This window comes from Canis lupus, chromosome 6 (genome assembly GCF_048164855.1).
Source record: "Canis lupus baileyi chromosome 6, mCanLup2.hap1, whole genome shotgun sequence".
NCBI lineage: Eukaryota > Metazoa > Chordata > Mammalia > Carnivora > Canidae > Canis > Canis lupus.
Window position 1 is genome coordinate 60,993,112 of NC_132843.1, and position 15,446 is coordinate 61,008,557.

Sequence of the window (15,446 nt, forward strand, 5' to 3'; positions counted from 1 at the left end):
GAGAGTTTTTATCATGAATGGAAGTTGAACTTGTCAAATGCTTTTTCTGCTTCCTTTGAGATGATCACATGGTTTTTACCCTCCACTTTGTTAATGTGACATATCACATTGATTTATGGATATTGACCCATACTTGCATTGCTGAAATAAATTACACTTGATTGTGGTGAATGATCCTTTTGATGTATTGTTGAATTTGATTTGCTAATATTTTGTTGAGGATTTTTGCATCTGTGTTCATTAGGGATATTGGCTTCAAATTTTCTTTTTTTGTATGATGTCTTTGGTTTTGCTATCAGGGTAATGTCTTTATAGATTGAATTTGAAAGAGCAGTTCTTCCTTTTCTATTTTTTGGAATAGTTTGAGAATAGGTATTAACTCTTCTTTAAGTGTTTGGTAGAATTTGCCTTTGTAGTGCTGTGGTCCTGGACTTCTGTTGGTTTTGAGAATTTTTTGTTTACTGATTCAATTTAATTACTAATAATTCATATATTTAGATTTTCTGTTTTTTCCTGATTCAGTCCAGGAAGATTGTATGTTTCTAGGAATTTATCCATTTCTTCTAGGTTGTTGAATTTGTTGGTAAGTAATTTTTCCTAGTAGTCTGTTATAATCCTTTGTACTTCTGTGGGGTCATTATACCTTCTATTCATTTCTGATTTTATTTATTTGAGCCCTCTTTCGTCTTTTCTTGATGAGTCTGGCTAAAGGTATGATCAGCTTTATCTTTTCAAAGAACCAGATTTTAAGTTCATTGATCTTTTCTTTTCTTTTTCAGTCTCTATTTTATTTATTTCTGCTCTGATCTTTAGTATTTCCTTCCCTCTACAGACTTTGGAATTTCTTCTTTTCTTTAGTTCCTTTAGGTGAAAGATTAGATTATTTTTTTGATTTCTTCTTGTTTCTTAAGGTAAACCTGTATCACTATAGACTGCCTTCTTAGAATTGCTTTTAATGTGTCCCAAACATTTGTAAGCATTGTTTCCATTTTTTCTACTATTTCCATTTTTATTTGCCTCAAGCCATTATTTGATTTTCTCTTTGATTTTTTTCTATTGACTCATTTTTTTAGTAGCATGCTGTTTAGCCTCTAGTTTCATATTGTTGTGGTCAGAAAAGATGCTTGATATGATTTCAGTCTTCTTAACTTTTTTAAGACTTGTTTTGTGGCCTAACATGTGACCTATGTGGAATGTCTCCTGTACATTTGAAAAGAATGTGTATTCTGCTGTTTTTGGATGGAATGTTCTGTACATACCTGTTGAGTCCCTCTAAACTGTCATTTAAAGCCACTGTTTCCTTACTGATTTTCTGTCTGGAATGATCTATCCATTGATGTAAGTGGGGTGTATTACTGTCAATTTCTACCTTTATATCTGTTAATATTTGCTGTAAGATTTAGATGCTGCTATGTTGCGTGGATAGATGCTACAATTGCTCTTGTTGGATTATGCCCTTTATCATTATGTAATACTGTTCTTTGTTTCTTGTTATGTTTGTTGTTCTAAAGTCTATTTTGCATGATGTAAGTATTGCTACCCTAGCGTTTCTTCATTTCTATTTGCATGGAATATCTTTTTCAATCCCTTCACTTTCATTTTGTATATGTCTTCATATTTGAAGTGAGTGTCTTGTAGGCAACATATAGGAGTCTTTTTATCCATTTAATCACCTTATGTCTTTTGATTGGAGCCTTTAGTCTATTTACATTTAAAGTAATTATTGATAAGTTTATACTTACTGCAATTCTGCTCATTGTTTCTGGTTATTTTTTTTAAGATTTTATTTTTATTTCTATACCTAATATGAGGCTTGAACTTAGAACCTTGAGATCAAGAGTTGCATGCTTACTGACTAAGGCAGCTAGGCTCCTCTCTAATTCTTTTTATAGTTCTTCTCTGTTCCTTTCTTCTTTTGCTTTCTTTTTTTGTGATTCAATGATTTTCTTTAGTATTTTTTTTTAATTTTTTAATTTATTTTTTATTGGTGTTCAATTTACTAACATACAGAATAACCCCCAGTGCCCGTCACCCATTCACTCCCACCCCCCGCCCTCCTCCCCTTCTACCACCCTAGTTCATTTCCCAGAGTTAGCAGTCTTTACGTTCTGTCTCCCTTTCTGATATTTCCCACACATTTCTTCTCCCTTCCCTTATATTCCCTTTCACTATTATTTATATTCCCCAAATGAATGAGAACATATAATGTTTGTGCTTCTCCGACTGACTTACTTCACTCAGCATAATACCCTCCAGTTCCATCCACGTTGAAGCAAATGGTGGGTATTTGTCATTTCTAATAGCTGAGTAATATTCCATTGTATACATAAACCACATCTTCTTTATCCATTCATCTTTCGTTGGACACCGAGGCTCCTTCCACAGTTTGGCTATCGTGGCCATTGCTGCTATAAACATCGGGGTGCAGGTGTCCTGGCGTTTCATTGCATCTGTATCTTTGGGGTAAATCCCCAACAGTGCAATTGCTGGGTCGTAGGGCAGGTCTATTTTTAACTGTTTGAGGAACCTCCACACAGTTTTCCAGAGTGGCTGCACCAGTTCACATTCCCACCAACAGTGTAAGAGGGTTCCCTTTTCTCCGCATCCCCTCCAACATTTGTTGTTTCCTGCCTTGTTAATTTGCCCCATTCTCACCGGTGTGAGGTGGTATCTCATTGTGGTTTTGATTTGTATTTCCCTGATGGCAAGTGATGCAGAGCATTTTCTCATACGCATGTTGGCCATGTCTATGTCTTCCTCTGTGAGATTTCTGTTCATGTCTTTTGCCCATTTCATGATTGGATTGTTTGTTTCTTTGGTGTTGAGTTTAAGAAGTTCTTTATAGATCTTGGAAAGTAGCCCTTTATCTGATACGTCATTTGCAAATATCTTCTCCCATTCTGTAGGTTGTCTTTTAGTTTGGTTGACTGTATCCTTTGCTGTGCAAAAGCTTCTTATCTTGATGAAGTCCCAATAGTTCATTTTTGCTTTTGTTTCTTTTGCCTTCGTGGATGTATCTTGCAAGAAGTTACTGTGGCCGAGTTCAAAAAGGGTGTTGCCTGTGTTCTTCTCTAGGATTTTGATGGAATCTTGTCTCACATTTAGATCTTTCATCCATTTTGAGTTTATCTTTGTGTATGGTGCAAGAGAGTGGTCTAGTTTCATTCTTCTGCATGTGGATGTCCAATTTTCCCAGCACCACTTATTGAAGAGACTGTCTTTCTTCCAATGGATAGTCTTTCCTCCTTTATCGAATATTAGTTGACCATAAAGTTCAGGGTCCACTTCTGGGTTCTCTATTCTGTTCCACTGATCTATGCATCTGTTTTTGTGCCAGTACCACACTGTCTTGATGACCACAGCTTTGTAGTACAACCTGAAATCTGGCATTGTGATGCCCCCAGCTATGGTTTTCTTTTTTAAAATTCCCCTGGCTATTCGGGGTCTTTTCTGATTCCACACAAATCTTAAAATAATTTGTTCTAACTCTCTGAAGAAAGTCCATGGTATTTTGATAGGGATTGCATTAAACGTGTATATTGCCCTGGGTAACATTGACATTTTCACAATATTAATTCTGCCAATCCATGAGCATGGAATATTTTTCCATCTCTTTGTGTCTTCCTCAATTTCTTTCAGAAGTGTTCTATAGTTTTGAAGGTATAGATCCTTTACCTCTTTGGTTAGGTTTATTCCTAGGTATCTTATGCTTTTGGGTGCAATTGTAAATGGGATTGACTCCTTAATTTCTCTTTCTTCAGTCTCATTGTTAGTGTATAGAAATGCCACTGATTTCTGGGCATTGATTTTGTATCCTGCCACGCTACCGAATTGCTGTATGAATTCTAGCAATCTTGGGGTGGAGACTTTTGGGTTTTCTATGTAGAGTATCATGTCATCGGCAAAGAGGGAGAGTTTGACTTCTTCTTTGCCAATTTGAATGCCTTTAATGTCTTTTTGTTGTCTGATTGCTGAGGCTAGGACTTCCAGTACTATGTTGAACAGCAGTGGTGAGAGTGGACATCCCTGTCTTGTTCCTGATCTTAGGGGAAAGGCTCCCAGTGCTTCCCCATTGAGAATGATATTTGCTGTGGGCTTTTCATAGATGGCTTTTAAGATGTCGAGGAATGTTCCCTCTATCCCTACACTCTGAAGAGTTTTGATCAGAGATGGATGCTGTATTTTGTCAAATGCTTTCTCTGCATCCAATGAGAGGATCATATGGTTCTTGGTTTTTCTCTTGCTGATATGATGAATCACACTGATTGTTTTACGGGTGTTGAACCAGCCTTGTGTCCCAGGGATAAATCCTACTTGGTCATGGTGAATAATTTTCTTAATGTACTGTTGGATCCTATTGGCCAGTATCTTGTTGAGAATTTTTGCATCCATGTTCATCAGGGATATTGGTCTGTAATTCTCCTTTTTGGTGGGGTCTTTGTCTGGTTTTGGAATTAAGGTGATGCTGGCCTCATAGAACGAATTTGGAAGTATTCCATCTCTTTCTATCTTTCCAAACAGCTTTAGGAGAATAGGTATGGTTTCTTCTTTAAACGTTTGATAAAATTCCCCTGGGAAGCCATCTGGCCCTGGACTCTTGTGTCTTGGGAGGTTTTTGATGACTGCTTCAATTTCCTCCCTGGTTATTGGCCTGTTCAGGTTTTCTGTTTCTTCCTGTTCCAGTTTTAGTAGTTTGTGGCTTTCCAGGAATGCGTCCATTTCTCCTAGATTGCCTAATTTATTGGCGTATAGCTGTTCATAATATGTTTTTAAAATCGTTTGTATTTCCTTGGTGTTGGTAGTGATCTCTCCTTTATCATTCATGATTTTATTAATTTGAGTCTTCTCTCTCTTCTTTTTAATAAGGCTGGCTAATGGTTTATCTATCTTATTAATTCTTTCAAAGAACCAACTCCTGGTTCTGTTGATCTGTTCCACAGTTCTTCTGGTCTTGATTTCGTTGAGTTCTGCTCGAATCTTTATTAACTCCCTTCTTCTCTTGGGTGTAGGATCTATCTGCTGTTTTTTCTCTAGCTGCTTTATGTGTAAGGTTAGCTTTTGTATTTGAGGTCTTTCCAGTTTTTGAATGGATGCTTGTATTGCAATGTATTTCCCCCTTAGGACTGCTTTTGCTGCATCCCAAAGATTTTGGAAGGTTGTATCTTCATTCTCATTAGTTTCCATGAATCTTTTTAATTCTTCCTTAATTTCCTGGTTGACCCTTTCATCTTTTAGCAGGATGGTCCTTAACCTCCACGTGTTTGAGGTCCTTCCAAACTTCTTGTTGTGATTTAGTTCTAATTTCAAGGCATTATGGTCTGAGAATATGCAGGGGACAATCCCAATCTTTTGGTATCGGTTCAGACCCGATTTGTGACCCAATATGTGGTCTATTCTGGAGAAAGTTCCATGTGCACTTGAGAAGAATGTGTATTCAGTTGAGTTTGGATGTAAAGTTCTGTAGATATCTGTGAAATCCATCTGGTCCAGTGTATCATTTAAAGCTCTCGTTTCTTTGGAGATGTTTTGCTTAGAAGACCTATCGAGTATAGAAAGAGCTAGATTGAAGTCACCAAGTATAAGTGTATTATTATCTAAGTATTTCTTCACTTTGGTTAATAATTGATTTATATATTTGGCAGCTCCCACATTCGGGGCATATATATTGAGGATTGTTAAGTCCTCTTGTTGAATAGATCCTTTAAGTATGATATAGTGTCCCTCTTCATCTCTCACTACAGTCTTTGGGGTAAATTTTAGTTTATCTGATATAAGGATGGCTACCCCTGCTTTCTTTTGAGGACCATTCAAATGGTAAATGGTTCTCTAACCTTTTATTTTCAGGCTGTAGGTGTCCTTCTGTCTAAAATGAGTCTCTTGTAGGCAGCAAATAGATGGGTCCTGCTTTTTTATCCAGTCTGAAACCCTGCGCCTTTTGATGGGGTCATTAAGCCCGTTCACATTCAGAGTTACTATTGAGAGATATGAGTTTAGTGTCATCATGATATCTGTTCAGTCCTTGTTTTTTTTTTTTTTTTTAACTTGTAAAGTTATTTTTTTTTTTAATTTATTTATTTATGATAGTCATACAGAGAGAGAGAGAGGCAGAGACACAGGCAGAGGGAGAAGCAGGCTCCATGCACCGGGAGCCTCACGTGGGATTCGATCCCGGGTCTCCAGGATCGCGCCCCGGGCCAAAGGCAGGCGCCGAACCGCTGCGCCACCCAGGGATCCCCAGTCCTTGTTTTTGTGGAATGTTCCACTGAACTTCTTCTTAAAGGGGAATTTTAAGAGTCCCCCTTAAAATTTCTTGCAGAGCTGGTTTGGAGGTCACATATTCTTTTAGTTGCTGCCTGTCTTGGAAGGTCTTTATCTCTCCTTCCATTTTGAATGAGAGCCTTGCTGGGTAAAGTATTCTTGGTTGCATGTTCTTCTCATTTAGGACCCTGAATATATCCTGCCAGCCCTTTCTGGCCTGCCAGGTCTCTGTGGAGAGGTCTGCTGTTACCCTAATACTCCTCCCCATAAAAGTCAGGGATTTCTTGTCTCTTGCTGCTTTAAGGATCTTCTCTTTATCTTTGGAATTTGCAAGCTTCACTATTGAATGTCGAGGTGTTGAACGGTTTTTATTGATTTTAGGGGGGGGATCTCTCTATTTCCTGGATCTGAATGCCTGTTTCCCTTCCCAGATTAGGAAAGTTTTCAGCTAGAATTTGTTCAAATACATATTCTGGCCCTCTGTCCCTTTCGGCGCCCTCGGGAACACCAATTAAACGTAGGTTTTTCTTCCTCGGGGTGTCGTTTATTTCCCTTAATCTATCTTCATGGTCTTTTAATTGTTTGTCTCTTTTTTCCTCAGTTTCCCTCTTTGCTATCAACTTGTCTTCTAGGTCACTCACTCGTTCTTCCACCTCGTTAACCCTCGTCGTTAGGACTTCTAGTTTGGATTGCATCTCATTCAATTGATTTTTAATTTCTGCCTGATTAGCTCTAAATTCTGCAGTCATGAAGTTTCTTGAGTCCTTTATGCTTTTTTCTAGAGCCACCAGTAGCTGTATAACAGTGCTTCTGAATTGGCTTTCTGACATTGAATTGTAATCCAGATTTTGTAACTCTGTGGGAGAGAGGACTGTTTCTGATTCTTTCTTTTGAGGTGAGGTTTTCCTTCTAGTCATTTTGCTCAGTGCAGAGTGGCCAAAAGCAAGTTGTATTGGGAAAAGGAGAAAAAGAGAGGAGAGAAAGAAGGAAAGAAAAGAGAAAGAGAAAAAAAAGGAAGAAAAAAACGAAAAAAAAAATAAAGAAGAAAAAGAGAAAGAAAAAGAAAGGAGAAAAAAAGGGGGTGGGGGAAGGAAACAAATCAAAAAGCAAAACAAAACAAAACAAAACAAAAAAAAGAACCACGGGGGAGTATCTTCTGATTCTGTGTACTTTAAGTCCCTTGGCTTCTCCTGGAAGTTGTCCGTCTAGCTGGTGTTCTGGGGGAGAGGCCTGTTGTGCTGATTTTCAGGTGTTAGCAGTTGGGGGAGCTGCTGTGCCCCTGCCTGGTGCAGGGCTCAGTGGGGGTTGTTTACCCCGTGAGGCCGCAGGAGGAACCGCCCCAGTGGCGGGGCCAGCTCTGGAGCCCTGGATTCAGCCCCCGCAGGAACTCCGGAGCTCTCCGTCTGCAGGGCCTGGAGGCTCCGGGGCGGGGCTGCTGATCTGCTCAGCTCGGGGCAGGAGCGTCCTCGCTGTCCTGGGCCCTCCCGGCCTCTGCCTGTCCCGGGGGAGGCCGGATCCTGGGCTGTGTCCCGGCGCCCAGTGCTCCGGAGCCTGCGCTGTTGGATTCGCGCTCCCGCCCCGCAGCCCCCTCCGCGGAGCCGCCCCCTCCCCCCTCCAGCTGCTCCGGGTCCCGCCGTGCGCGCTGCAGCCCTTTGGGAGCTCGGCGCACTCTCCCGGGGCGCAGGTGCCTGTTACTGTCCCAGGGAGCCCGAGGGCATCCCCGCCCTCCTGGGTCCTGCTCCACCTCCCTGCGAGCCCCTTTCCCCCGGGAAGGTCGGTGCAGCTCCTGCTCCTCCGGGACGGGGCTCTCCTGTCCTGGGGACACTCGCCCCGGCCTCAGCCCGGCTCCTCGCGGGGCCCCTCCCCCGTGGAGGCCTTTGTTTCTTTACTTCTTTTTCCCCGTCTTCCTACCTTGGTAGAAGCACGAACTCTTCTCACTGTAGCGTTCCAGCTTGTCTCTCTTTAATTCTCAGGCCGAATTCATTGATTTTCAGGATAATTTGAAGGTTTTCTAGGTAATTTGGTGGAGACAGGTGATTTGGAGACCCTACTCTTCCGCCATCTTGCCCCTCCCCCTAGTATTTTGTTTAGATTCCTTTCTCTTTATGATTTCTTCTGTATTTATTATAGGTTTTTGGTTTGTGGTGACTATGAGGCTTATATATAACACCCTACATATTTAAAAGTCTATTTTATTTATTTATTTATCCATTTATCCATTTAGCCATCTATCTATCTATCTATCTATCTATTTATTTATTTATTTATTTATTTATTTATTTATTTATTTAATAGTGTACATATGTACCCAAGCAGGGGAGGGTCAAAGGAGAGGGCGAGAGAATCTTAAGTAGGCTTCATGCCTATTTGGAACTTGATGCAGGGCTCAATCTCATGACCCTTGGGACCCTGACCAGAGCCAAAATCGAGAGTCCAACACGTAACTGACTGAGCCCCAAGTGTCCTTAACAGTCTATTTTATTTTATTTATTTATTTTTTAAATTTTATTTATTCATTTGAAAAAGAGTGAGAGAGAGAGATAGAGTGCAAGTTGAGTGGTGAGGCAGAGGGAGAAGCAGTTTCCCCACTAAGCCAGGAGCCTGACATGGGGCTCAATCCCAAGACCCAGAGATCATGACCTGAGCCAAAGGCAGATGATTAACCATCTGACCCACCCAGGTACCCTATTAACAATCTATTTTAATTTGATGGTTGTTGAAATTTAAACTCCCCACACAGCATTTTATGTATTTGATATTATAGTTTACATCTTTTTATTTTATGTGTCCCTTAACTAATTATTGTAGACATAATCGATTTACTGCTTTTGTCTTTTGACCTTAATACTACTTTGTAAGTGATTGATCTATTGACTTTAGTTTATGTTTGCTTTTACCAGTGAATTTTTTGTTTCATAATTTTCTTATTTCTTATTGTGTCCTTTCCTTTTCTGCTTGAAGAAATCCCTTTAACATTTCTTTTAAGGCCAGGTTAGTGGTGATGAGCCCCTTTAGCTTTTGTTTGGGAAACGCCTTATCCTTCCTTCAGTTCTGAGTTATAACTTTGCCAGGTAGACTATCCTTGGTTGTCAATTTTTTCCTTTCAGCCCTTTGAGTATATCAAGTCACTCCCTTCTGGTTTGCAAGGTTTCTGCTAAGAAGCAGGATGCTACTCTTATGAGTATTTTCTTGTCATAACCAGTTACCTTTCTCTTGCCATTTTATTTATTTTATTTTTTAAAAAATATATATATTTATTTATTTTTATTTATGATAGTCACAGAGAGAGAGAGAGAGAGAGAGAGGCAGAGACATAGGCAGAGGGAGAAGCAGGCTCCATGCACCGGGAGCCCGACGTGGGATTCAATCCCGGGTCCCCAGGATCGCGCCCTGGGCCAAAGGCAGGCGCTAAACTGCTGTGCCACCCAGGGATCCCCTCTCTTGCCATTTTAAATACTCTTTCTTTATCTTTAGTTTTTGGCATTTTAATTAATATGTGCCTGGATGTGAACCTCTTTGGGTTCGTCTTGTTTGGGGCTCTCTGTGTTTCCTGGATCTGGATGTCTGTTTCCTTCCTCAGATTAGGGAAGTTTTTAGCTATTATTTATTCAAATAAGTTTTCTGCTCCTTTCTTTTTCTCTTCTCCTTCTGAGACCTCTATAATATGAATGTTAGTGCAGTTGATGTTGCCTAGTGGTCCATTACTTTATCCTCATTTTTAAAAATTCTTTCTCTTTTTTGCTGATCAGCTTAGAAGATTTTCACTACCTTGTCTCTAGAATCACTGAACCATTCTGTGTCCTCTAATCTGCTTTTGATTCCCTTTAGTGTATTTTTCATTTCATTTTTTCTTCAGCTCTCATTGGTTTTTATATTTTCTATTACTTTGTGAAATTCTTAGCGAATTCATCCACTTTTCTCCCAAGTTTGGCCAGCATCTTTATGACCATTACTTTGAACTCATTAGCAGGTAGGTTGTTTATCTCTGTTTTGTTTAGTTCTTTTTCTGTAGTTTTGTCTTTTTTTTTATTTGGAACATGTTCCAAATGTCTCTTCATTTTGTCTAACTCTCTCTGTTTTTGTTTGTATGCATTAAGTAGTTCAACTATGTCTTTTTTTTTTTTTTTTTGTCTTCTGGTTTTAAAGGAGTGCCCTTATGTAGAAGGCATCTTGTGGGGCCTAGTTGTGCAATACTTGCTGGTGTCCAGAACGAGGTGCTCCAGGGATGATCCCTGTGTCGACTGTGTGCACCTTCTTGTAATTAGGCCAAAAGTGCTGTAGGTACACTGGTAGGTGGGGCTGGTTCCTGGCATGGCCAGTTGTGAGGTCCAGACTGTTGTAGGCATGGCAGTGGGTGGCACTGGCTCCCTCCCTCCCTGGGGCAGGAGTCACTTTGGGGAAGTATCTGTCCTGACTAAGGCTACCTGCTGGTGTGACAGGAAAATAGTTGCTTGGAAAGACAATTGCCATGGTGGGCAGGTTGGGCAGTATGGGCCTGCAAGGGAATGCTGGGATATGTCCAGTGGTGCTAACAAGGTAGACAGAAAGTGTCAGAACTGGCATCCACCAGTGTCAGGCCATCTAGGCTGAAGGAAGGGGGAAAAAAAAAAAGAAAAAAAAAAAGGTGCTTACCAGCACTTCTGTTCCTGGAGAAATTTCCTACAGATCCTTGTCCCTCCATCACACGCTCTAAAATTTGTCAGTAAATCTCCTTCATTACAACACCCAGGTGCTTTTCAAACTGCTGCCTTTGTGTTGGGTCTCAGAGTGAGTGATACTGTGTTATAGCTCTTTAAGAACAGAATCTCAATTCCTATAACCCTCTGGCTCTCCCGGAGTTAAGCCCTGCTGATTTTCAAAGCCACGTGTTATGGAGGGTTATCTTCCCAGTGCAAATCCCCAGGGCAAGGATTGCCCAGTGTGGGGCTTGAACCACTTGCTCCAGTGGGGACCTCCACACCTCCTACTTGTGGGTCTCTGCACCAGGGGTTTGGTTCTTGATCACATCTCTGCCCCTCCTACCCTTCTTCATGTAGCTTTTTATTTATATCTTTAGCTGTGGAAGTACTGTTCTGTTAGTCTTCTGGTCTTTCTTATATAAGTTGCACTGAATATAGTTGTATCCTTGGTGTGTCCATGAGAGGATGTGAGTTCAGAATCTTCCTACTCTGCCATCTTATCCTTTCCTCCCAGTGTTGCTGTTTTTACTGGGGTAGCCATACCTTGGGTTTGCCTAATGTATACTGATAACTATCTCCCACTCTGTTGTTAGCTTGTTGTATTTTGTTTTTGTTTGTTGCCCCTAGACTAGAGACTTGTATTTTTTTCCTGCAAGCCCAATAACGCTTCAGAAAGTATGCTCTGTCATGGATCTAGTTGTATTATAATAAGAAGACCCTTCAGAGTATTTTTTCCTTGTATTTCTAGGAGGGGGAAGTCCTAAGGAAGGTGTTTTTAAAATCAACACTTCCTAGGGGCGCCTGGGTGGCTCAGTCGGTTAAGCATCTGCCTTTGGCTCAAGTCATGTTCTCAAGGTCCTGGGATGGAGCCCCATGTCAGCCTCTCTGCTTATTGAGGTCTGCTTCTCCCTCTCCTTCTGTGTTCTTCCTCTTTCTCTCCAATAAATAAATAAAATCTTTTAAAAACCTCACACTTCTGGGCAGCCCGGGTGGCTTAGCGGTTTAGCGACACCTTCAAGCCCAGGGTGTGATCCTGAAGACCCAGGACCGAGTCCCACGTCAGGCTCCCTGCATGGGGCCTGCTTCTCCCTCTGCCTATGTCTCTGCGTCTTTCTCTCCCTGTCTCTCATGAATAAATAAATAAAATCCTAAAAAAAACCTCATACTTCTCAGTATATGAACTGCATATTGGATTGATAAACTCTCTGTAACTTTAAGTGTTTAATCAAGGGCTGAATAATTCTTTGTTATGGGTGAGAGATTAAACCACCATTCCAACTCAAAGATACTATAATTCAGTGGTCTCAGGTTTAGGATATAACACCTAGATCATTTTTAACATAAATAAAGACTGCTCAGTATGATATATGTAATTTATCATTTATAATTACTTCCAAATATTTGGTTTTATTCAGAACGAAAAGAAATGACTTCTTTGAATTTAGGGTCTTTGTTCATTTTTGAACAGTTGGTGTCTTTTTACATTTAACCAGCTTGAGAAAAGTGGTTTTATTCATGAATTCAACTATTTGTAAGAAATCCCATTCTATCTGTATAAATATATAAGGCATGGTTTCTATCCTCATAGAATTTATAATTTACATGAAGATATAAAAGAATCCTCATTTTGTTTTACATTTCAGACATTATATTCCAAATGATTATGACTCTGGTTAAAATCCTCCACAATTCATTGACTTGTGTGAGCATGGCAGGAATACATATGTTAGATCCCTTTCTTTTCCTATCTTGTTCTTCTTGCATATCTTTTATGAGTGTCTACTATTTCTTTCCCTAACATTACCTTTCCTTTTTTTCTCATATATTTTCTGGCTCTTTTTTCCTTTTTTTTTTTTTCTTTCTTTTCATGATACCTTGTCTTCTTTCTCATGCAGAGAGCGGTATGTACAAATGCTTGACCAAATTGCCCGGCAGATGATTGATTTCTACAAAGACTTGGTAACTCAGCGAATGATGGACCAGCGCATCTTAGAAGAACTATACAATTTTAAGAATGTTATTGAAGAACTGACCAGGTAAAATCGGTGATTATCTTAAACACAAAACACAAGTCAAAACCATGTCTCTAAAGAGAATAAAAAACAGTTAGGAAAAGTAGAATGGTTAAAAGTGAGGACTCTCATTTTTCCTTTTGGGGGTTTAGAAAGAAAACAAAGGACTAGATATAGATGTAGAGATACGGGTTACACAGGTTAACACAAAACCAGTGCTCTATGTATATTTGATAGGGAAAAGATTCCTGTTCTTCTTCCAGGACTGAGATGTTGATTTTTTTTTTTAAGATTTTATTTATTTATTCACGAGAGACAGAGACACAGGCAGAGGGAGAAGCAGGCTCCATTCAGGGAGCCCGATATGGGACTTGATCCCAGGACTCCAGGATCAGGCTCTGGGCTGAAGGCGGCACTAAACCGCCGAGCCACCCGGGCTGCCCCTGAGGTGTTGATCCTAATCATGTTTACAGAGCAGTGCCATGATTACGGTTGTTAAGGTTTAAATCCCAAATAGTATAAGTGTTATATAGCAATCAAGATTAGTGATCATCTAACCTGTGTCAAGATGAGTCATGGCAAGAATGAAGAGGATAAGATAAGCATGTCAGAGGATGAGATGGAGCAGCCCTGTGGCCTTGCCTGCTAGCATTTGTCTTCTCTCCATTCTAGAGGATCACTTACGTTATCTTTCCGTTCTTTCTAGCCAGCCTGATTCCACTGCTGAACCTGATAGAATTCCATCCAACTGTACACTAGGTTTCTTGATTTGGTTTATAAGGTGTAAAAACTAGGAAGAAATGTAAATATAACTGAGAAGATTCCTGAGTATAAATCTAATTTTTCTGGGTTGCAACTTTTTGGAAGGCTTCAACTATGAATATAAAATCTCTTTGTTTTATTTCAGGGAGCTGTGTCTGGTTCGGGCACATGACATGAAATTAACAAAGGAAGCAGAGAAGGCCCACAAGGATTTAGCACAAGCTCTTCTAGATGCTGAAAAGAATGCTAAGTGAGTTACCAAATGTTAGCCATTATGTCCTACATGCTTCATACCTTATTTGAAGAAACAAAATTTTATAGAAACATTTGAAGTTTTTAATTACAATAGTGCCTAGAGGAGTTTATATATATATATAAACATATATATATGTATATATATATTTATATATATACATAAATATACATAATATTATATACATATATACATATACATAAATATTATATATATACATAAATATATGTATATTTAATTACAATAGTGCCTAGAGGAGTTTATATATATATATATAAACATATATATATATATGTATATATATATATGACTTTTAATAAGTATATATATTAACTCCTCCAGGCACAGTTTAATACACATATTATAAATGTCTTGTGTGAATTTACCAGGGGTGTATCCCTAGAAGTGGAATTACTGGGTCATAGGCTATGCATAGCCTTGTCTTACTAGCTATTGCCAAATGCTCAGTGTATGAGATTTCCCTTTTGTCCATATCTTTTATCAGTCTCTGATGGATATTAAAAGGTATCTAGTTTTTGTTTGCAATTTCCTAATTAGTAGTGCGAATCTAATTCTTTTTTATATTTTAATGAATCAAGTAAGATCTTAATGTTTTTATCCTTTTTTAGGGGTTAGCAAATTTTCCTGTAAGGGGTCAGATGATGAGATATGGTTTCTTTTTTTTTTTCTTTTTTAAGATTTTATTTATTCATTCATTAGAGAGACAGAGAGAGAAGTAGAGATATAGGCAGAGGGAGAAGCAGGCTCCATGCAGGGAGCCCAATGTGGAACTTGATCCTGGATCCCGGATCCCGGGATCACACCCTGAGCCAAAGGTAGACACTCAACTGCTGAGCCGCTCAGGCATTATCTGCCCCCCCACTTTTTTTTTAAAAAAGAGATACGGTTTCTTATGCAACTACTCAATCAACTCTGCCTTCGTAATATGTGCCACTATAGTGTAAAAGCAGGTAAGAGCAATACTAGAACATGGATGTGTTCCCAAAAAACTTTATTTATTGACACTGAAATTTGAAGGTATAACATTTTCATGTGTCATAAAATATTGTTATTCTATTCCTTTTCTACCATTAAAATATAAAAAGTAAAATATATAAAAAACTAAAATCTAAAAATTCTTAGCTCATGTTCTATACAAAACACAAATGGTGGATTGTATTTAAAGCCACAGCCTGTAGACCTTTATTCTAGTTCATTTTTGGTTAGAGTTCTGATTACTAGGAAGCTCTTGGGAATATATCAAATGACATATCTGTTTGTATTTTTAATTTTTCTTATATAATTGATTAAAAATAATATTGTATTATCATAAAAGTAATATATGTGACTTATAGGTAAAGTAAATACAAACAAGCAAAAATGAATTAAAAATACCAGTTTTACCACCGTAGATTACTGCTACACATGCCTTAGTGTATATCCTTTTTTACTATGTATATATGCACACATTCATTGTTTTAC

General features: G+C 39.1%; 1 protein-coding gene across 7 annotated transcripts in view; it reads left to right on the forward strand.

Annotated features, from left to right (window-relative positions):
- AXDND1 (axonemal dynein light chain domain containing 1) overlaps positions 1-15,446 on the forward strand; it is a 113,329-nt gene that overhangs the window by 31,370 nt on the left and 66,513 nt on the right. For all 7 annotated transcript variants that reach the window (XM_072830830.1, XM_072830827.1, XM_072830833.1 and 4 more), the window contains 2 exons: positions 12,833-12,973; positions 13,857-13,961. In XM_072830830.1, coding sequence (XP_072686931.1) covers positions 12,833-12,973; positions 13,857-13,961 — 246 coding nt within the window. The remainder of the gene's footprint in view (positions 1-12,832; positions 12,974-13,856; positions 13,962-15,446) is intronic.